The sequence below is a fragment of the Sinohyriopsis cumingii genome, chromosome 5 (assembly GCF_028554795.1).
Source record: "Sinohyriopsis cumingii isolate HCF-2022 chromosome 5, ASM2855479v2, whole genome shotgun sequence".
NCBI lineage: Eukaryota > Metazoa > Mollusca > Bivalvia > Unionida > Unionidae > Sinohyriopsis > Sinohyriopsis cumingii.
The window spans coordinates 72,166,918-72,191,567 of NC_142965.1; the positions used below are offsets into that span (position 1 = coordinate 72,166,918).

Below are 24,650 nucleotides of genomic sequence, written 5' to 3' on the forward strand. Positions count from 1 at the left end.
ATGGAAATATTCTCAATACTTTAAAAGATCTGACTTTGATAGCAAAACTACATGAACTGTTTTGGTCGTGGAATCAAAATCTATAACTCTCGAATAGATGATCTACTGATGCTATTAATCTCATCAAAATAAGCCGGAAATGTGAACACATATTTTTTCAGATAATTTTGAGATTCTGAGCTCGTTCCAAACTATATCACATTACGATCAAGGTGAACACTAAAAGCAACCTGTTCTTCATCTCAGTAAACAAGAAACAGTCGAATCATTACTCGCATCCAATAAACAACAGTATGGATCTGCAACAGTGGCAACAACTCCGTATGATAGTGAATCAGCTGTCAACGCACAGAAATAATTACAATTTTGATAAATTGTTCCATTGCCACATTATCGCATTCAGCACGGGGTAGGCAAGTACAAACAATTTATTTTTTAGTCACCAGGTTGCAACTAGTTCAGTAAAACCAGTAAATCTAAGATTGGTGATATACTGTATTGCTAATGTCGAAAATCAAAAATTGTCTGTGACGATGACGCTGAATGACCAATCAGGTTGACAGCTAAATCTCAATAACGAATTTGTAACATATCATCTGCCCTTGATGTAAGTGAGCTAACTGATCACAGTCAATTATGTCAGAGAATTTTGTATAACAACATGAAACAACGAACAATTTATCACAGACAATTTGTAGAGATTTCTTTGGAAATATATCATTTAACATAATTGAAAATGTACCTGGAATTGCAAATAATGTAGCACCTATTGCGTTAGACGCACCAAACGATTTTGTATAGGATCCTCTTTTTCAGCAGGTGCAGCTCTCGGACAAAACATATCTAATATTGCACCAACATCAGAAACAGCTACGGCGTTGATAAAAACGACAAAACACTATTATCTCTGCCAGGCGAAGATATTTTTAGAAAATTAGTAATTTAAACACCACCCCAGACTACGGCTCGGTTTGGTGATGTCTCGTTTTAGTGTACAACGCTTGCGATTTTAGCTAACAATTACCAAAAAATGTCTATCAAAAATTACATTGACCTGACCGAGGAAAAAACTACATATACCTCAAGAACAGAATTTGAACATGTTGGTCATCTAGATGACAATTCAAATGAGCCTGGGAAGCTTTTACCGGTAATGGTATCAATCAGTAATTTAATGAATTCGTCAAGAGATTATAATAAAAATGCCTGGGAATCCTAAAACAGGAATGAAATGTCAAAAATCACAACCAAAATAAAGAGAACCTCAACGACAACGAACCGATAAGCCGCCCAAGGTTGATTGATAGGTCTATTGCTTGCAGGAACCGTGAAAAGTTTACTTGCAAATCTTTTGGGGATAGGACGTGGGACAGGATGCATGCTACATATTACCCGTCGTTTAACAACTTTGACATTAGTCATAAACTAAAATATATCAACGGTTTTATCGGAGGATTTTCTCAAGATGATTTATCACTTCGCTCTCAGACAACAGTTGCAGCAAGTTGTGCAATAAATATTCAAATTTTTAACGATGAATCTGGCACTGAATCGGTCACTTTTGATATAAACGATTATTTTGGTTCCTTTGGTCTGCTACCAAGTGATGTTGTCAAATAGTGCGTGCTATCATCCAAAAAGTACAAAACGTTACTACTCTTTTAACCAACTTCAGTCAGTAGGAACTGCAGCTTGTTCATAGTATTATGTTTATTAAACTAAATTTTTCTTCAAAAATTTGTATTGAAGTTTGCATCGAAATCAAGCTTGGAAAACGAGAAAATTGCAATTGTCTAATAAAGAAATATAAAAATAACTACATATTGCCTCAAGTGCAGAAGTAAAACAGAACATACAAAGGAAACTACGGAGACAACTAAAACAATAGACTAAATCTTAAAAGTATCTGTGCTACCTGAGGCAGTAGAAAGAGTTTGCTTCTAGAAAAAGCTAAACAGAGCGGCTCACTGCCTGGAGGAATGCCAGAAATTTATGATGTTATTTTAGTCGACGATTAAACTATAATCACAATGTAACGCGATTTCATGCAAGTGTAAAGCTGACTACAATATGTGTATAGAGCTGGATAAAATAATAACTTATTGTCAGAGTTGTAATCAGCGAGCTGTAATAGGATTCGGCATGGATATTCACAAGTTATTTGGAATCCGCTCGATATACAGCTTGATGAAAACGCCAATCCAATTCCGGTTCAAGATGCGTATAATTAGATCGATGACATAGCATTACGTCGTGAGATAAGATACCGTGACAACGAATACAATAAAGCTGGTTGTAATCGTATTATGTTTGAGAAGCTGAGATATACGACACCGAAAAGCGGCCTGCTTCACAGGCTGCAAGAGCGAATTGATCGTAAAGGTGCCAAAGGTATTGTAGAAACAAATATCAACTTGGTATTGGGACAAAGCCGCTTGATAGAAAAGTAATTTATGTACCTGTTGCAGATGAAACAGGAAAAACTATGACTAATGCTTTAAAAAATATTTCGACTGATCACGTAGCGAAGTTTATTAATAACTTATTAGAACAGTGAATGGAAAATATAAAATCAGCAAATGTATCACCGGAAATGCAGGAAAATTTGTCAAAGTCGAGAAATTTGAACAAATGTTTAAAGAAAAGAATTTTTTTCAACTCACAGCTTAAAACACTAACAGGTCTGTTGTTGATCTGCCAAATATTGTATCGGATTATCATAGCACTAAACATAGAACACATGCAAGTCCAATAATTGTGAATTAGAATATATACCGAAGACGCGAGTTTGAAGTTGGTGATCGTGTTATAATTTCTTTAGTGATGAAAACATTCCAAAAATGATTCACTCCAAACTGGTACGAGAAAATATTTGTTGTGGATAAAATTTTAACAAAAATACATGTTACGTATAAACTGAGTGATCTAGCATGAGAGGATGCTATGGGAAGTATTTAAGAACGGGAGCTGCAGCGGACGGAGCAGAATATATTTGCTATCGAGCGAGTAATAGCAAGATAAGGTGAGCGAAGTTTCTCAAATGGAGAGGTTACAGTGAACGTTTTAATAGTTGGATACCAATTAGAGAAATCAAACATTTTTAATCGCAGGGTGGGGAACACCCCACGATCCAGTCACAATAAATCTTTCGTATTTCAAAAGGACAGACTTGCATTTCACTGGCCTGCATACTCATATCAAATGTTGTCTCTGCATTGTTATTAGTGATTAGTGCTCGCACTCTCGCATCAGGTAAAATATCTTAAACACAAAATCAAATTTTATATTTTTCGACGACCATTAACTTCTAGCTCTCCACGATTCATGAACGGCTTTAATATTTCCCAAAATATATGATGCTCAGAGAAAGTAAAATTAAACTTTTAAAAATCTTTTTAGCAAGATGATATTTTAAATTGCACTGTGATTTTCTGCGACATAAACTTGCTCGTTCTCGGGTACTATACCTGGTTATCAGTAAAATTATCACCTGGAGTGCTTTGTATTGACATGCTTTGCATCGGGATGTAACTCACTCGGAGTGCTTGCACTCTACACTATTACGATCGGAATAGGACTAAAGATCTGATAATACTTTCGCCAACAACAAACTTGTTTGAGACATCGTATAGAAAAACACTTTAATATAATTACTGTCAGATAATGTCAGTTGAAATAATAAACTTCATCAGAGGTAAAATCTTAAATATCAACTGTCATTCGACGCTGTCAAGCTATTTATGAGCAACGAAAAACAGAACAACAATATGTGAATTTTATAGTTAAATAATATCCTTATTCGGCGTTTAATGTGCTACTAAAATATTCAGAGGTAACGGAACTTACGAAATCCCAACAAACATGTGTTCCATTAGAAAGGGAAACGGTAATGAAGTGGGCTCACTGTTGTTTGACAAGAAAAGAAGTAAAAAATATTTTAAAATTGATCGGTGAATAAACTGCTAGCAGCAGAGAGCAAACCATTCTTCTCCGATAATTACTAAGATAATGTGTTAAAACCTAATCAGCTAGAAGAAATATATTATGCGGAGGCAGCAATGTTGTGAATTAGAACATAGTATTTTTGTTTATCTTGCTGAGCAATGGTGAGGTCACTACGGCAATATCCTGGTAGAATAAGATAAGGAAACTTTAAGCAAAAATATCCATTTCTGTTTGACAAACAACGACGTTGGGCAAATATTAAATAGCAGGTGATTTGTATTGAAAGAAGATTCTGAAATTAAATCTGTTTGATAATTCTGATTATGTCGTAATATCAGAAACATATTGTATTGGTGCTGAGCAAATAGCAAAATGTTTCGCTACTGCTGAGATTGATGAAAATTATATTTCTTCAACTATGATAGAATTATTTGCCATTACAGGTCTAAATTATTTCAAGTTGTCACAATTTCCAGCACTAACTCGCCTAGTTTTTTCTTTTTGTGTAACAAGGTCAAAATTCTCCAGACGGTTACCGGTTTTAGTATTTTTAAGATGATCAATAACTAAGCCAATTGAAATAATGCCATAAAATTCCTCAAACATGAACCTATGAGATATATAACAAACGTGATTAGCGTTAGTTCATCGAATCATCACGTTCAAATAACCATGATTATTATTATTTCCACCAACGATTTTTATAATGCCTCGATCGTTCGACTCGTAAAAATCATAGACCGAATGTGGTTGAAACTCGTCTTGGAATGATAAATTGGCGATATGGTTGCCAGTTACATGTCCATTCACTTGATAAACATGCACTCCCGTTGGAATCTCATCACAAACCAACGTTTAAATAAATTCGTGTAAGAACATTTCAGTGTGCTCGGTACCATCTTCACTTTTTACTCGAATTGTATAACCCGTTGAAGTTCTAATCACAATCGAGGCTTTAGTTTTAAGATTAATCACCACTTCCAGCATAGTTCAAGCATAACAATTGTACTTCTGGTGAACGTAGAATATATCCTGCTCACAAACCGTTGGTTTAGGTCTACTAAGCATAATTTTGCTCATGGTTTCATAATGACGATTTTGTTCTTTTATTGATATTTTCGTATCATACTATTAGAGAACTGCAAAACAGCAGATGTAGCGATGTAGAAATTAAAAGATATTACAAAGAAAAATGTATTCTCGACAGAAAGCTATCAGTCTAACAAAATTGAAATAGCATTTGCTGGGATCGATAACATCTGGAGATTTGATTATAAGCTTGTTCTAACTAATTTATTTTTTATACCACATGAAAATCTCGTAGAATTTTAACTGGGACAGATTTGATATGTTTGGCCGATATTATATTTCAGGAAATATGGGGAAAAACGATGAGTACACAGCATCAGGATCAGGTTGGAGATTTGATAAAATAACATAAACATTATTTCGCACTATTACATTTAATCCACTGCGATGTATCAACATGTCGAGCTGCCAACTAAAGTACAAAATCAAAATGTTGTTCAAATGTGAAGAACAGTGGCGATAATACAGTTTTTTCAATAGGCTATATTATCCAAGTTATTCCCAACACGGGATCGTCTTTATTGAGTATAGAAATAATAGTCATATTAACAATCTAAACTCTAGCGGGATTGACTTTCCTGTTGCTGGAATAAAATCACAAAATTTGAAAAACAAATCTATCTCCCGTTATCAAGGGGTATTAATGTCTTCTCAGTCGATGGTGAATCACAAAAGATATAATATATCAGATACATCAGCAAGCGAGCATCATCAGATCTCGCCATATCCGTACAAACAATAATACGTGTATTTTATACGAATCATTAAGCGTGGATAAAAACCTTTAACGGGCTAGTCGGAGGTCAGTACAAGAAAGATAAGGAAAATAAATATTAATGTTTGATATGCTTGCAAGGCTGTAAGTCGCAGCTGGTTATCGATCGACATCGCGAGTATTTCTCTGACGTACATCGGATAGCTATGCCTGGCGTGGATGAAAAAAGATTACAATTTACAGACTACATTATAAAATGAAAGTGCCTTTTGTTATTTACGAAGATTTCGCGTCTGTTTTACTTCCAGTGCTAGGACCAGAAAATAACACTGATATATCTTAGGCAAGAAAAATACAAGAACATATTCCTTATGGAGTAGCATGCAAAGTTTTCTGTGCCACTGATAAACGTTTATCGAAATCGATAAAAATTTGTGATGGAGCGGATCTTGTTGCAGCAAACATATGTTATGTTTGTGAGTAGGCTCTTGATCACAATAGAGTAAAAGATCATTGTCACATAACTGGAAGTATAGCGTTCCAGGACATGCCAAGTGTACGTTAAAATATATCGCACCAGATTTAGTTCCTGTCGTCTTTCACCATTTCGGAGGATATGATTCTCATATTAAAGTTGAAGCGTTATGCAACAAGGATATAATAAACTGTCTGCAAATTAACAACAACAATATAATAAAGTGCATCACAAATCACAATTAAAAATACATGGTTGTGACACTAGGTAAGATAAGATATATTGATAGTTTGCAGTTTATGGCTGCATCATTGGTAGGACTTGTAATTTTGATAATTTGATTGAGCATTTCGGTGACAAGTCAGGCTTGCTAACACGAACATGAATTTTCACTTATGAGCGTCTTGATAATTGAGATAAATGTTATGAAACCATTTTACCTGACAAGGATAAGTTTCATTTCTCGGTCAGATCTTTAGAGTGTCAGCGATGATAATTATGCCTATGCTAAATCAATATGGGACACGTTCGACTACAAAAACGTCGGTGATTATCATGACATGTATTTTATTACAGATGTGTTGTGTGTTCGCAGATATATTTAAAAATGTCAGAAATAGCAGCGCAGATGACTACAGACTCGATATAGCTTGGTACTGTTCTGCACCGGAACTAAGCTGGGATGAATTATTGAAACATAGCAAAATAAAACTGGAGTTGTTAATTGACCCAGATATGTTCTGTTTCATCGAGCGGGGAATCAGAGGCAGGATAATATTCATAAAAAAAAATATATAAAGACCAATAACAAGTATTTACACGAATATGGTGATAAAGTGCCATCAAGTGTTATAACCTATCTCGATAGCAACAACATGTATGAATGTGGCATGTCCGAGACCATAACCGTTGGTGATATCAGATGGATCAGTGAAAAACAGATTTCGGATGAAACTGATCACATGCAAGCATCTTGATATTATTTATTTATTAAAGTTGATCTTGACTATCCTGTTGACCTTCATGATAAGCAAAATGATTATCTATTTTATCCAGACTCAGTTCTGATAGACTATATTTTAACAGAAAAACAACACAGTTATTTGCAGTGTAAATCTGTTGCAAACAACACTGTTGTTCGAACACTAGTTTCTAATCTGCTTGACAGGGAGAGACACGTTTTATACTATAAAATCTGAAACAGGCACTAGATCATGGTCTGGCTTTAAGACAAGTTAATAGTGTGCTAAAATGTAATCAATCAAGTTGGATGAAATATTAATCGACGTTAATACTTTATAGTGTCAGCAATGATAAGTATGCATATGAGTCAATATTGAGATTGTTAATAACGTGGAACGTCATAATAAACTTGTTGCATCTGATGATTTTGTTAGTATGAAAATATGAATTGAAAATCTAGCAACCGTTAATATAAGAAAGACAAACTTGAAGTTGATCAAGCTAGTTTATGTCAGAATGGCAGCACTTAGATACGAAAGAAGTTAATGTACTGGTTCCACTACGATTTTTTAAGGTTAAGGGGCCTGATGCAGAGCTGTTATTTACAGACACTGACTCTCTAATGTGCAAGATATTATCTGATGATATCTATCAAGCGTGTTACAATAGCCTAGAACTATTTGATCTTTTATATTATCCAAGAAACAGAAGATCTCACTGTGACAATAACAAAACGTTTTATGAAAATTTAAAGATGAGACATATTTTGTTCCTATCGTCGAGTTTATCGGATTGCTAAGTAACATGTATTGCTTATAAATGGCAGATAATAAAGTTGAAAAAAAACGAGCGAAAAGCATCAAAAGAAATCCAGTAGGAAAGGTCATAGGATTTGATAATTATATCAATGCGCTAGACTGATTTTCGGGTTTTGTTGAGATGATGGCAATAAGATTACATCGTCATAAAATTGAGACTGATGTTATTATAAAATATGGTCTGTGTGATAAGTGATATTGTTCTGATGGGTCAGTGACGTTCACTTTAGCAAAGTGGAATTTTTAGATTGATTATTACAGTACGCTTTGGGTGTATATTAAGTACTGTAACATTTTGTGTAAAATATAAAATAAAAACCGCAGAAGACTTGTATAAGGGGATTGTTTCTTAGCCCAACCCCTATTTCGTCTGACGTCGATGATAATTTCCTTGATAGGTCCTCGAGTTTGATAATCGATAATGAAATCGACGTTGATGCCTCAACAAAGCAGACTACTGACGTTATCCTTTATTTGGATATTAGATCTGCCACAAGCAAAATAGCAAGCATCCTCTTACCGTCAAAGCACACCTCCCTCTATTATACCCATGCTTGTGGTGCGTGATCATTTCAATGCGTAATAATTTCACCAACTACTTTATTATTATCTAGATTACTCTTAAATCAGATATCCCTTCATCAAGATTTCTCTTTTGTTTATTTTACAGATATGATATTTGATATTTTGTTGCGGTTTGTTTTGTTTGATTTTTAGCTGTTGATGCTCTTTTAAACCTATTGTTACTTTCTAAATATGTCAATATGATTAAATTCGAAATACCATTGATACAATCTTGATATGTGCCTACTTTGACACTGATCGTCACACTGTATGTGCTGGACACTATTTTGTTGAATTATTATAGGGTTCATACCTAATATTATGGCTTCATTACAGTCATCATAAATGCACATATAAAAGTAATCATGCATTGTCGAAGTTGTCTCTGGAAAATGCATACGATAATTTGCTTTAGTTGCAAAGACATTTTAAAAATATCCTCACATTCTCTTCCCTATCTTCATCGTCTATTGAGAAGAGATCTGAGCTAAAAGTAAACGAATATTACATAGAAAACTGAAATGCCGTATCTCTTTGTTCCATGTAAACATCAGTTAGATTAGGAGATATAACACAATATGTTGTCACTCTAACATCTTTGAACATTCGATATTTCGGTTTGATTTCTTTCATTCAACATAACCCTACAAAGAAGAGAATATATGAGTTATATAACCTTGCAGTACAGCAAATAATATAAAAAGTGGTGGCTCCTGAAAGATACATGTAATATGCTCCCACCTACATATGCGTAGTTACATAGTTTGAAAGAAAGAATAGAGAACACGAACAAGTTCATACAATATTATATTTATTCAAAAATGTAATGAAACGGGGACAGATACAGATATTAGTTTAGTCAAACTGAAAAGTAATTACAGTTTTAAAATGCCTTTGATTAATACAGTCGTTACCAACTAATATTATTACAATTAAAATTTTCCTATTTTAGACCTGCACGTTGGTACCGATATTTTAAGAGCTGTTTGGTCTTTTCTCAATACTTTTAGAAAGATCCTGTTTAAAGGTACCTCACTGTTTAGAAACGTTTAATTTCTTTCAAAGTAATTCAGAGTTCAATCACCGAAGTTTCTTTATGTTTTCATGTCCATAAGAAAGATTAGCACAGTGGGGTTTACAGTTGTGTGTAAATAATATATTTATATTTACAAAGGGTCGGATATAGTATTTCAAAAAAAACTTTTTCAGACTTTTAGTGCAAAATGCATGTAACAATTTTTTGATAGTAAATATTATGACCGCCAAACATTTGATGTTTCATATGTGTAATAATATACTAACCTTTCTCAAGTTATAATACCTGCTGTTACTTCTACATTATTTTATGAAGTGAAATTGATTTAGTTGCATGTCTGCTACTGAATTATAGGACAACCGATAAGTTTGGGATATTAAACATATGGATAATTATGGGATATTTATTCTGTTTTTATAGTTTTCATATCAAAGATTACATCAGAAATACACCATAAAGGAAAGAATATGTTAATTGAAGAAACAAAAATATCAAAAAAGTTGGCAGTAAGAGCACCCGTGCCAAATTTTAATACAAAGTCAATGAAACCATGCTTTTAAAATTGAACCAAGATCTAGTTGGCTGCACAACTTACCAATTTTTATAACGTAGACCCTGACAAAAATATATTTCCTAGTTGGAACAAGAATTGTCATAGAAATGACACCTTTGTTAATTATTTGGCGAGAGCCAAAGATTTAACATCGCATGTGTTTTCGGTCGATAATGACATTTGTTTGGGAAATCATATACGGAAAACATAATTTAAATTGACACCATGCACCCATATCCTTTCCATGTTTTGCGAAACATTGCAAAGTTTTGATGTTCTCCAACAGAAAGCAACAGCTATGTTCAAACAATTTAAAAACAACCGTAAATAAATGAATTACCTTTCAGAGCCAAAGTGTTCTTCTACACATGGATCAGATGTTATTGTCAACACATTTAACACGTAGACATACTATATATATATATATATATATATATATATATATATATATATATATATAATGTGTAAAAGAAAACACAAAAATGCCACAAAAGACTTTATAGGAGATTCGCAAATTTGAAAAGAATAACACATTCATTTCTAAAATATAAAACTACAAAGTTACAAGAGGGGACAAAGGTTTCATCAAGTAGATAAATAAATGGTGATGACATGATTATCATAAAGACAAAAGAATTTGAACTGTTTTCTGTTACTAAATGGGTTTTGTTGACATATCGAATCTTCGTATGAAATGTACATGTTGCCATCTTGAAGAATCATTAATTAATCCTTATCGTTTCTGTTTCATAAGCTTGCTGACTGCATATCAAATCATGAATGTAAAATAGATCCGATACTCTCTAGTTATCATAATTAGTGGATTTTAAGACATACCGGGTGCTTATGAATGTTTGTTAAATGTTTCCAGTGATGTAAGTGAGACGAGCACAACGAGATGGATTGAACTTAAAAATATTAATCAGAAGAAGGTTTGTATCAGTAAATCAATGCGAATTGGGATAATTCCTCAGTTATTCCATCACTGGATTATATTAAAGGACATAAGAATAAAATATGATAATGTAAATGTCAATGAAGAAATCTAAGAGATAACAAGAAAATAAAATTTGCTTAACGAAAAGTGTATGATAAAGTTCCACACAAAACCATATATAAATCCAAAGCAGTATAATGAACCAACCTAACAGCAATATAAAAGCACACCATAATTTTAGAAAAAATGATAAAAAGGAGACAGTCTATATACAAAAGGGTGATATCGCATCAAATCACCGACATTCGATTCTGAGTTATTTATACTTTCTATCAAAACGCCTTTTTATATCAACTCATAACGTGAAAGGTAAAATCTAATTGCATTAACGTTAAAATACTTAAGTAATTAGATGTCAGAGGATAAATAAGTCAGTATGATGATCAGCATCTTAATCTAAAAGAACCAGATGATTGCAGTTTCTTTGAATCCGTCGCATTTATGATAGCATATATAGCAATATTACTCTCCTAAATGTTCCTTAACTTCATGGATAAGTACTGAAGCGCATTTGTAAAGGAAACAATGTACTAAAATGTAATATAAAAACCGGATGTGACAATATACAAATATTAATAAATTGATAGTCCTTTACCCAAATCCGTGCTATCCATTTGGTTTAATATTGTTGTCTTTTTCATTAGTTTATTTGCTATTCTGTATGTTAGTAGAACAATACAGCTATGAAGATTTAATGATAGTTGTGTCACATAAAAACCTTTGTTTAAAATAAAATATTATGACTGCTAAGAAGGCCCAATATATACATTAAAGTTAAAGGTCCGTGCAATTCGTTTATTCGAAATATCAATCAACAAACTTAAAGACCTAATATCGATTCCTACCTTAAATATTTTCAGCATGTTTCTTATATTTTCTCATTTCATGGTGTGTTTTGTTTGTAATCATATCATTATATATGTATTTTATTGTATAGGTATTGTCTAATGTTTTAAAGCGCTTAGAGCTTCTAAAGATTAGGCGCTATTCAAAGTCCTCATTATTATTATTATTATTATTATTACTATGATCATAGAGTTCGTGATCTATTGTTCTTAGCAGAGTTATGGAACCAACGTTGTTTCGATCTGTTTCTGTTTCACTTTCGCACTTGCTCTGCAGACTGAAACATAGCAACGTCGAATTTCCTTCGGCCAGGTGTCTGTACTGTTAAGTAATTTTCACAATTTGCAGCGACTCTGAAACGTTTAAAATCATATTCTCTTAATTAAATATGTAATATTAGAATTTACGATTCGTACTACAGTTTAGATTAGCTCGACAATGTAACTGGACACTAATTAATATTCGAAACATCTTTGAAGCCAAAACTATGCAAATAACGTCAAGATATTTGTATTTAATTCAATAATTAACGTGGGACGTTATAGCTATTTCAAATATATATATATATATATATATATATATATATATATATATATATATATATATATATATATATATATATATATATATATATATATATATATATATATATATATATATATATATATATATATATATATATTGTATTCATACTTACCGTTTCTCCTTTTGGAAGCAGCACTTCATGATAATTATTCCAACAATCACCAACGCAATGACGAAGGACACCACACTAACAGAAACTATTATAGTCGTAATTGCCATTGAGACTGGTAGATCAGTCTTGCTGCCTACACACTCTACAAGAAGAAACATTTTTAAGTTTGCAGTAGAATTGTTAGAATGAATTTGTTAACTATGTATAAGTCCACTGATATTTAGTTTTATTTGTAATGTATTGCATAGAAGTCAGCAGTCAGTACTATTCGTGTTACTAGCATGGTCACTAATTGACTATTGTATATTCACTAAACACAAAATGCTCGTTCTTACTATACATGAGCTATATACAGGGACTTAATGCAAAATTATGAGATGTACCATCTCCTCGAAGAAAAGGTATTCCGTTCAGGCAATGATGGCTGAAACAAAATATGTATCAGAATACAATGTTATGTCTATGCAGAATGCATAAATTACTATTTGAATATAATCAAATCGCATAGAAGGAATAATATTACTAAAGATATGGTATTAATGTCAGCAGGATTAGGAGGTTATATTTAAAATAAAACACTCTTGGATAGTCTTGCCTAAATTCAGTGAAAGTGCTTATGTTTACACTTCTCCGACAATCTATATAATAAGATTTAGTAGCATCCAAAACGATAATAATTTATATTTCAAGACCACGTACAACTGTTTCTGTCTACTGTCGTTGTTTTCAGGGATAAAGTTATTCTTGATTATACATTTCGGATGCTTTCTCATGCGAGTTATTCTTACTGATTAGTTTGATACCAATAGTCATCGCTTTAGCAACCGAAATCAGTACATTGAGGTATATGTTGTTGATATACTAATGCATTACTGACGATTTACGATGAATATTCGGCTTGGAAAGATTCTATATTTCAGTAAATAAATGTTGTGTATATTTATGCTGTCAACGAAATCCATCTTATGCGGACTATATTATTTGCTTTTGTTTTACAGTTAGATAGGTTATGTACTTAACATCGTCTAAGTAAATAAAAGGAAGAAAAGATAATACAATGGATGAACAAATTCACTTACAATGATGTAAATGGCTACAAACCGAACGACCAAATATGTTCATTAAATATTATAATTCTTAATACCATTTAATTAAAACGTATGTATCATGCACATATATTCTAAGTAAGACACGTTTAGCGTCATGACGTTTTGTTTTCATTTTCGTATTCTTAACTTTAATTTTGTTTTAGAACTAAAATTATAGTGATGTTGCTTTGGTAAAATGCAGTGGTTTTTATGACAATTGAGAGTTGTGTATGTACCTTTAGGAGTTTTAACACAGAATAAAAGTCAATGAACATTACTTCACAGCAATGTGGTCCGAAGCTTAAGAAGAGACGTTTTATAATATGATGACAGAAAAACGAGAAAAAATTGTTCACATTTTTGAAAGCAATTGCTTCAAATGAGCATCATACGATATTTTCACGTTCGACGTCTAAAGAGAAGTTTGTGAAATAAGGAGACTTGGAGCAAACTGGGAATACATGTGCCGTTACCACCGTTGCAAATTACGCAGCTCAAGGATCTGCTATAAATATGCTCTCACTTGTAAAGCGTGCAGGAAACATGTCATTCCCACACGTGAAACATAACAGGCGTGTGAAAGGCGGTTTACTATAACATACGTCATTCATAGTTATTAACATGAACAATTCGTGGTGACAAGTCGAGTTATGCGGTTCTTTATCGTTTTATAGACGTGATTATTCCTATTCACGTTTTTATTTAAGGACCATTTGCAGAATATCTTACGTTTTTACTTCATATGTCAAGTTCTAAATAAAGTGCATCGTCCGCTAATTTAATACTATTGCTGACTCTTTTGGCAATCAATTAAAAGCTTAGAATTTATAAAGTAAATTTAGATATGCTTTGCATTTGTAAATAAAAACACGAGAAGAAAGCATAAGGCGTCTGATGAAAAAGTATAATCACATTTTGCTTTGCAATATCTGATGGCACCAATAATATGTTTTTTACTTGTATTCAAAAGTCTTATTTGAATAAGGTCAAAACACTGGCCGTACCTGCTCTGATTGTAAATATTTGACAGATTCCAAATAATTACTATTACTTACTGTAGGTCCAAGAGAATTGATTGCTAGTCGGCTGACATTGCATACATGTATCAACCGAGTCTTGTTCTCCTGCACTGTAGCACGTACCACTTATAAAACACGTTCCATCCTTTCAAGAAATATAAGAAAAATTCATATTAATAATACCACATACATGTTTTAATAGTCTTTCATATTAATTTACAAACGTACGAACGAAATATCATCCACTTTTTATCTTGATATTAACGGTATTTTTTAAATATTACTTAATTGAAAAGCATTTTTCAGAAGGTATACACAGAAGTGGTGAATATGGAATCACATTTCTTTTAACCTTTTTTCACTTAACAGAAGATTACTCGTATTACTTTTAAATTTGTACCATTTTAGTACACTTACGTCTTTAAGGTCATGAATAATTATGAATCAAAACGCGATGCATGCATGGTTTTCAGCAAAAGACATGTTTGTAAGAAAATTATTCCAAGCTATTAATATTTCTTAAAGTCCGAATGTTCTGGTTTCCTTTGTTATTTTTAGTTGTATATTTGTTATTGCCATGATTGATAAGATACAATTGGTTAATGTACCAGAAGATAAAATATGTATCCATTCGTATCATTCAAAATCCCCTGGCATTTGGTGTCAAAAATGTAATAAGATTTGGTGGAGCCGTAGTTTGTACCATCATTTGTCAAGGATACACGTGCTCCTGTGACAAATGGTATCGAACTGTTGTCTGAGTCTGTTGAGCGTCGAAGTCTATTTTGGCAAGGAACGTTTATCTGCCCTTCATAAGGGTTTATAATAAAAATGGCTTGTTCGCTTGGTTCCTCGACAACTGTGGTTCCATTGAGATATATCTGGAACAAATTTTTCACAAATCATACATATCTGATCATAATCATTGCTTTCACAATAAGAAAGTCATTAATTATAACTAAGACAATACACAGAGCAAAAACACGTAGATGTTTTAAAAGGAACATTGATGGTTACACTTGATTATTTTGATGTGATATTTAAAACCTTTGGCTTGACCATTAGTAAATCACTGCCCGTACAATACAATCATATATAAAAGGACTGACCAGCCATGTGTTGGAAAGACAGATTAACGATGTTTAATGAACTCTGTTCCGTTACTTTGCCCTGTATATATAAGCATATTCCAAAGTTTTGGTTTTAATTTATGCATTCGTTTTGTTATAGAATTATTATTGACAAAGGTATAAGACCAGTCGGTCACTGTTGGTTATATTGGTAACTGATTAAATTTGATTGAATACATTACGAAGGTTAACATAAGTTACATTCACATGTCAAGCATTGTATGACTAACAAAACAATATTGGTAAGGTATGCAATATAGTGTCTATAGGTTAAAATGGCAGACATTCACGTATGATAATCGATCTATTAGGTGCTAACCTGCGATTGTCCGTTGTTTTCTTAATTGGTTTTTAATGTATAACAATTGACAGGCCATAATAAAAATAATTGTAAAGATGGAGTGGATTATAGTTTCTCAATAAAACTAAAGCAATATATTGGAATAACATCTTCTAAGATAAGACCATGAAAAACGTGTCTTCGGAGGTCCAAACAATGGACGGAACTCTTTGTTTAGAATTAAGATTATTATTCATTAAGAAGCAAATGATGAATATTGAACTTTGATGCTTACATCAAATATCTCTAGTCTTTGTTTGGTAATGCCCATAACAAATCGAGATCCATATATCGAAATTTCTCCGCAGCACTCATCCGTATCTTTCTGACACAGTCCGCCAGAGTAAGTGTCTTCTACTTCAGGGTATTTGCTTAAGGACACGGAACAATCCTCCTCGATATACAAGTCATGACAAATACATGATCCTGCAATAATTAAGACAGAACTAAATAGTACATTACTGATACTAGAACTCAAAATAAACTATAAGTTGTAATTGATAAATTACTAACTTCAACAAGTTTACTTTAAATGTGCATATCAATTTAATTTTAACAAAATGATTCATTATTGTAACCTGATCTACGCTATAGTGTCGCATTGCATGATATTGCCGGAAAGAGTATAAATAGAGGATCTCAAATAGGTAATGATTTAATAGTGAATTTTTGAAACGAATGGAATAATGTCCAGCTTTTGCGAGTCACGGAGAACAGAAGCTGGATATTGTTTAACGAGTGTTATACATTAAATATTAAATCATTATTAGTTTGAGATTATTTGTATCAGAAAGTGTTTTTCAGCGGAAATTATTTAGATGGAACGAATAATGAATTTTAAGTTAAACTAGTACCAAAAAGGCTTGCATATGAATGAATAGAACATTTTTAACGACAAAGTCATTTTTTAAAACAGGATGATAAATACGATGGTATGTCACATTGTTTGATACGGTATACAGTAGACATAGAGACAGTGTATCCCCCAGGCAGATAAAACTGAGGGCAAAAAAGACCTTAGTGTCAGAACTTGGGGTCAAATGAAAAATGTGGGGGTCAAAAATGTACTGACAAATTTTCATCTGACTCGTACTTTTTCAGCTTGAAATAGGATATTGCAACTTGTACAACATAATCTCGCTCTCTTTCTCTTTCTCTCTAAACATACAAATAAACCAACATGCACAATTAACAAACAAATGCATTGTCCATTCATAGAATAATTTGATTTACTTCATTTTTCTTTTAACAGTCTCCTTATAATCTTTTTGAAGCAATAGTATAGACCAACACATTACATACATCCCAATATAAAAAGCCTAACAAATCATTTTAACCAAACGGTAGTTAATTTACTGCTTGTCATTAATTGTGTACTATCATCAGTTTTATTGTACTTCGTCCTAGAATAAATTTATCCAAAAATCAAGGCGGCTAATGATTCATCTTGTTTCTAATAAGTTACACTTAAACATTAAGATCTCTCTTTTATTGCAGCAAAGTTAAAAACCAACAAAATCTGCAATGAACCCCTGACTGTGTAATCCAAATAAACGCATTTGTCTCGGCAAATTTACTGATTTATTTGTTGTGAAAGAATGTCTTGGGTTATAATGTGTTCTCCAGATATCTTGTGGCGAACGAGGGCAGATTTTTTAAATTTTTTAAACCCTGTCACGAAAGGATAATTCACTTTTGCAGTCTTCGCGATTAGAAGTCTCACCGGTAATCCTAATGGATGTGCCGTATTCCAATCAAGGGAATTAGTTTCTCCATTGTTCATTAAGTTAGATCCACAGTTACTCTTTTGTGTTCTGCTTCTTTCACTTTCTTCGCTAATCATTCTTAGTGCACGACCTTTTAATCTGGAGATCACTTTCTAGTGCAACAAGCATTGATGTTAAACATCAAGATGACATCTTGCTGAGCTGGATGGGAATCGCGTGAGTGCTCGCGAGGTTATGGGAATCTACTCCGTCATAACATTACCTATACTAGTCTGGTTCCTTATTTCGTTTCTTCCCGACGTTGCAATCCGCTATACTAATAGAGGAGCGCAACACAGGGAGTAAACAAAGCGGAGAACTAGTCAATGCATATGATGGAAGTATACACGATGCCATCCCTCGTTCAATGCATTGTATATTAAATAAATCCTGATCACATCGTACGAATTCTTTGCGTCCAAAAGAACGCACGGCAGCAAAATATGTACGCCAATTTTCTTCAGCGTTTCATGTTAAATAGGATTCCCAGATGCCAAAATTCCCATATTGACTGTAACGGATTTGTGACAAGGATATTTGCTGCATATTATTTGGAATAATTGACTGTACATAAGAAGCAATCAGATTTCTTTTTGAGTCGGATTTACATTCCATAGATACTGCGCGAATAAGCTGTTGCTGGATATGTTCTGTCATTTAGGAGACCAATTTACGTCCACATTCTTCTGTGAACAGAGGTCAGATTGTTTACTTCCGTAAGTAACATTTAAACCACGCTTGCATAAAGTGTAGATTCTATATCTATGACAAATATATGCCGCCACCCTCCCCCACTTATTACCTAGCTATCACATAAACAATACACGTTCTTCTTACATTTGACATTGTCTTATATTTCTACGCCATTTTTCTCGTAATGATGTTGTAATACGTGACATGACAAACCCCTGTGGTGGTAACTTGTCCGAATTCAGACAGCCGATATATTTTCCTCAACTTCCTTATTGCGAGTCGAGTTGAAAAATGGCCGTCTAAATGTTCATTCAACATTAATGCACAATAATTTCATTAACTTTTTTGACCAATCAAAATCACATAAAGGGATATGTTCACATGTTATAATATCAAAAATATTAAACTGCACATACTATAGGAAAATTGAACTGGCTATGTGCTATACAGTTGCAAAGGATGAATCTGACATTAGCTAACTTTTCGCTTACATTAAATGCACCACCTTTAATACAGCATTGAAAGTAAAATTGGGGTCGATGATATATATATATATATATATATATATATATATATATATATATATATATATATATATATATATATATATATATTTATATAGATATATATCTCTGTGTGTGTTTGTGTATATATATATATATATATATATATATATATATATATATATATATATATTTATATAGATATATATCTGTGTGTGTGTTTGTGTGTGTGTGTGTATACAAAAATTGACACCGATGCAAATACAAAACGGTTTCCCAAACATTCACGCTAAATTAAGTCTTTTTCAAGGGAGACTAAAATTCCATTTACAATAACAAATATTTAACGCAAAATACCTATGGATTCCTACATGTTTCAATCTCTAGGTTCGCTCTTGAACAAGAAATGTGATCTAAAATCTTTGTAAAAATAACAATCCAGCGGGTTCTTGTGTATATCTCACAGCGGTCATTTATGTTTGATCCGATTCTATCCTGTGAGAAAAAAAAAAGACGGAAAAAGATCATCACCATCATGATTTGGTTAATAAACGATATCACAGCAGAGTTAAGCAAGGAAGTTTTGAATGAAAAATATTAAGGTAATTGTGTGTTGGGAGAATAGAAAAGAACTTCATTAATTGTTGTTGTTGTTGTGTTTAACGCTATTTTTCAGCACACGATAGGCTATACATGGCGGCCAGTATTACTGGTGCAGGAATAACCCAGAAAACGCCCGAGAAGAACCCCGACCCACGAGAAACTACTCGCATGGTTTATCACATACCCACATTGGCTGAATCCTAGATTCGAACCCACGCAGAGGTGAGATGGCAGTGATCCGTAACGGAGAGCGCTTTAGACCACTGGCCCACAAATTTATTTATTTATTTTTTTTTTTTTTAAACGCGGCTTTAACAATTTTTCAGTCATATCGCTACGATGTCTGCAATGTGGCAGTTTATAGTGATGTCTAGCACTGGGGCATCATGCCGCAGACATGTAGCATGATGTCCCACCCAGTCACATTATCCTGACACCGGGCCAACCAGTCCTAACACTAACCTCTTAATGCTGAGCGCCAAGCGAGGCAGCTGTTAGTACCGTTTTTGTAAGTCTTTGGTATAGCACGGCCAGGGATCGAACCCACGAGCGGTCACAAATTTAATAATAATAATAATAATGATAATAATAATAATAATAATCCAAAAATATCATACAAATGTAATTACTTGGGGAGATATTATTGCAAAATTCGCGTCAGATGAAAAATTGATTAGTGGATTTAGTTTTGATAATACTGTAAATGGAAGGGTCGATTTGTAAATATAGTCCAAACACTACTTATGATTCCGATATCGATTTTTTACCATTTACACGTATGTTTAATATATATATATATATATATATATATATATATATATATATATATATATATATATATATATATATATATATATATATATATATATATATATATATATATATATATATATATATATTACTTTTTTAATTATTAAAATAAATATACTAATATATGAATTTGATACTTAAGACTCGACCTAGATATAGTCCTTCATTCAACAGCAGATCAGATAATGAATACACATTACCTCAATTTTGCAACGGAAGTGGAGCTTTATCTCACTTTGTCTCCCCACGAACAAACCGTACTACTCACTAACTGTGGTAGGAAATGATTCATAATAGTAATTCATGAAATAATTATGAACTATTAGAATTAGAAATTGGTACTTTTATACTAATAAAAGTGCTAATTTCAACAAATAGATTGAATGCAAAATGCACAGTATGGAAGACGTGATTACAATGACACGTATTGTAACTCATACCGTTCACACAATCACCGTGATTATTGCAATCGTTAATGCAGGCCATGGCACGAAAGGACTCAACAACCTCCGGACTGACCTCTCTAAATGTACTGTTTCTTCCTATTTCTTCAGCAACTTCAGACCTGTAGGTTTCACAGTGAAGACTGGCCAATGATATATCTCCTGTGTACTAAAATTATATCAACGACTCATTAACATTCCTCTCAAATTGTCATATTTTCCCCATGCAACTCATCGCCTTTCAGTATTACAATATTATTTATTTGTAGAAGTTTACCCCAAAATTATAATTTGGTAAAATAAAGCTACTATGCTTATCTGAATGTTTTCCTATATAAAATATTTTGATATGGGTATCACTGTTCACGTTTTATGTGATCAAATTTCTAGCAAAATCAGTTGACATATATAAGGTCAGATGTTAGAGTTGAACGATACAAATTGCTTCTAAAAATATCAAAAGAGTCGAACGAATTTCATGAATGGATGCTCGTATAAATCTAAGGATAACAAATTCAAAATCTTGGCTAATAACTCTGTGAGGATATATTTTCCTGGGTTCATGTTATATTCATTGAAATTCAACAAATTGTTCAACTTCTGTGGTATATTTACTTTCTAAATATTCAAAACGTCCATGTAAATGATATGAAATCCTTAATGACACTTTATGAGTTATACTGTATAAACATTTTGAAATGGGAAATATTTCTCACAACTATAATATTACTTGTGCCTTAGAGTTTTGTAATACAAATGAATAACGTATATGATTCTTATTTGTGGTTTGTAAACTACGACGTTTACAGGTTAGATATCAAAAACGGACATTGTGTCAGTGTAATAAATATTAATGTGACCAATATCTAATGATGCCATGATAATTCTAGTTATATTCATTTGTGCAACACCAGTTCCACATGACTAAGAGACTACATTAGGCATGACTTTTATAAAAATATTGTGTAATTAAGCACGTATAACAGTAACACCTACCGTGTAGTCTAGAGCACAATTTGTAATGGAACTGTTCATCGAGTTGTGATTACTTTCAGGGAGACTTTCCTGGAACGAAGCTGTACTACAATTGGTGGAGAAGAAGTTTTTGCACTCTTCTAATGCATCCTCTAATGTGATGTTAATGATTGATCTCTGTTAAAAAAGTAATACAAAAAATGAGACGACAATAGCTAGACTCGTGTATATGCATCGGGGCCACTTTCGTATTATGATACAAATTAGTTCAATTTAGAATAATGATCGAATCTTGATTTCCTATCCACGGTATTTAGACTTAGTTTTATCTCGACATAATATGTAAGTAATTGTTCAGACAATGATATAAGTGGAATCAAATATTTCCCGCTTGGTATGAGTTTAGAAGCAACAAGTGATATTTCTTTATTTTATTAAAGTATTGATACTACAAAGACAATTTAGTCAACACAAAATATAGTGAAGTGGTTAAGGTTTATTACACGTTGTACCGGTTGTTTATTATTTATGTTACGACAGGAAGTAATTTCAAAGTGATTTAAGAAAATGCATTAATACATGTTGCAATAATCGTTAGAACACTTTAAATACTACTAATGTTATTATTATTATTACTACTACTCCTTATTATTATTATTATTATTATTATTGTTGGACGATCGGTCGAAATCAAGGAAAGGTTTTTGATCTATATATATTTTATTAAGATTGAATAAAATAAAAACATTTGCAAGTAATAAATGATACATCTAATTTTTCCTTTTCTTAGTTTAATTAGCAACTCACGTTATTCAATTTTACTAAACATTTACAGTCATTTAATTGTGTTAAATGTAGCAAAGAAAGCAATTCTTCATAGTATTACAATTATATTTGTGTAAGGAAGGATATTTAAGACATAGTATAAATGTACAGCGAACAAGTCTACACATTTATTAGTTATGAAAGAGACACTCTTCTTTAGATGTTTGTTTTTGTTCACCTACCTTTTGTACATTATGACTCTTTATGTCACCGTGCACGACTTCTGTTCTTAAAATCCTTTCGATCTCTTTGGTCATTGACTGTTTGGACCTTTTTGTTTTGATTTTGCATGACTGGTATTTTTCACCTTTTACTTCTGATTTTTTATTACAGGACAGAGAAAGGCTTGCTGAGCACAGAGGAACGAACTCACTTTCTGATGAATTACTCTCGAGTGTTGCCATTATCAAAGCAGCAGGACAAACACAAAAGAGAGATTGTTCGTCCCATTCGTCAGGATTGTGATTTTCTGGATCGAAGAAAGACTGCACCTGATTTATCCTTCAGTAATAATAATAATAATAATAATAATAATAATAATAATAATAATAATAATAATAATGATAATAATAATAATATAAAGAATGATAATATGACAACTTGCATTAGAAAACACGAATAAACATTAACAGATTATATCATTTTTGTTTCTTTTACTTACATGATGATATATATTGTACCTCTCTCTTTACATTATTCTCAAGCTTTCACGAAATGCTGTTCATTATTGACTGTTGTCCGTTGTATAGAAGTGTTTTTGTGAGTATGAGAACGCCCAAAATATGTATAATCGTCTTTATGGTATTTGCTCAGTAGAAAAAGTGACCACCTAAGCATGTTTAATGTATTACATTTATATCATCATGGCAAAACAAACCGGAGATATTGTAAGATGCATGAAAGTAAGAAAGAAATAGTGCAATTGTTTGTAATATGTTGTCTTAAATTGCCTTTCTCCATGGCACGACTTGATTTTGGTTCATTTATTTCAATACATGAGCAACATTGCTGGTGTAACTATATTTTTTAACAGTATAGTAAATATATACGCTCATGGTACATATAACGAAACGTGAATGAAGGAATGTGTATTTAATATCCTGCTGGAGACATATTACAATTTTTCATGATGGTTTAATCTTCAGGTTTCATTCTACAAACGTGTGTTCCACATAACCAGAAGTCCATATATATTCTCATATTCTTGGTATCAGAAGGTTAATTTATAAATTGAAATCCATAGATGTACATACCTTGCATTATCGATTATAGATTATGTTTTGCGGCCTATAGCAGAATGTTAAATTCTGCCCCACCATAGCGTAAGCATTTATGTTCTGTTTCAATGTGTGTGTGTTTGTGTATGTGTGTGTGTGTGTGCGTGTGTATGTGTGTGTGTGTGTGTGTGTGTGTGTAGAAACTTAATTAAAGACATCAAAACATCATAAGGTCACTTGACTTACTTGGATTTTTAAATACTATTTGACAGTAACATATTTAATTACCTCCAAGACACAGAGAAAACGTTATTGTCATATACTAAGGATCCATCTGACGTCATAAAATCATCGCCTTGATTATCATTCAGGACACCACATAGTCCTTGTGTTTCTTGCACATCCTTCACAGACGGGTAGATATTCAAATTTAAGGTTGATTCGTATCCCCACCAGTTATTTATTGCAACTGACACCATGGTCCCAAGGGGCATATAGATCTTTAATAAAAATATATTATACTGATAATTTGTTGGTTAC

General features: G+C 32.6%; 1 protein-coding gene and 2 long non-coding RNA genes across 3 annotated transcripts; all 3 read right to left on the reverse strand.

The window, feature by feature from the left end:
- Positions 1-9,367: 9,367 nt before the first annotated feature.
- On the reverse strand, positions 9,368-12,834 carry LOC149799428 (uncharacterized). Its single transcript, XR_016420903.1, has 2 exons — positions 12,699-12,834; positions 9,368-12,354 (listed from the first exon to the last, which is right to left on the reverse strand). It is a non-coding gene; the product is annotated as an uncharacterized LOC149799428 (long non-coding RNA).
- A 1,999-nt stretch (positions 12,835-14,833) lies between these two features.
- On the reverse strand, positions 14,834-21,235 carry LOC149799429 (von Willebrand factor D and EGF domain-containing protein-like). The gene is made up of 4 exons (XM_089958191.1): positions 21,091-21,235; positions 16,511-16,701; positions 15,414-15,686; positions 14,834-14,950 (listed from the first exon to the last, which is right to left on the reverse strand). Exons 1-4 carry the CDS (start codon positions 21,134-21,136, stop codon positions 14,834-14,836), a joined length of 627 nt encoding a protein of 208 aa, XP_089814317.1. The 5' UTR covers positions 21,137-21,235.
- Positions 21,236-22,095: 860 nt separating this feature from the next.
- LOC149799430 (uncharacterized) lies at positions 22,096-24,562 on the reverse strand. Its single transcript, XR_016420904.1, has 3 exons — positions 24,399-24,562; positions 23,076-23,394; positions 22,096-22,245 (listed from the first exon to the last, which is right to left on the reverse strand). It is a non-coding gene; the product is annotated as an uncharacterized LOC149799430 (long non-coding RNA).
- Positions 24,563-24,650: the final 88 nt, after the last annotated feature.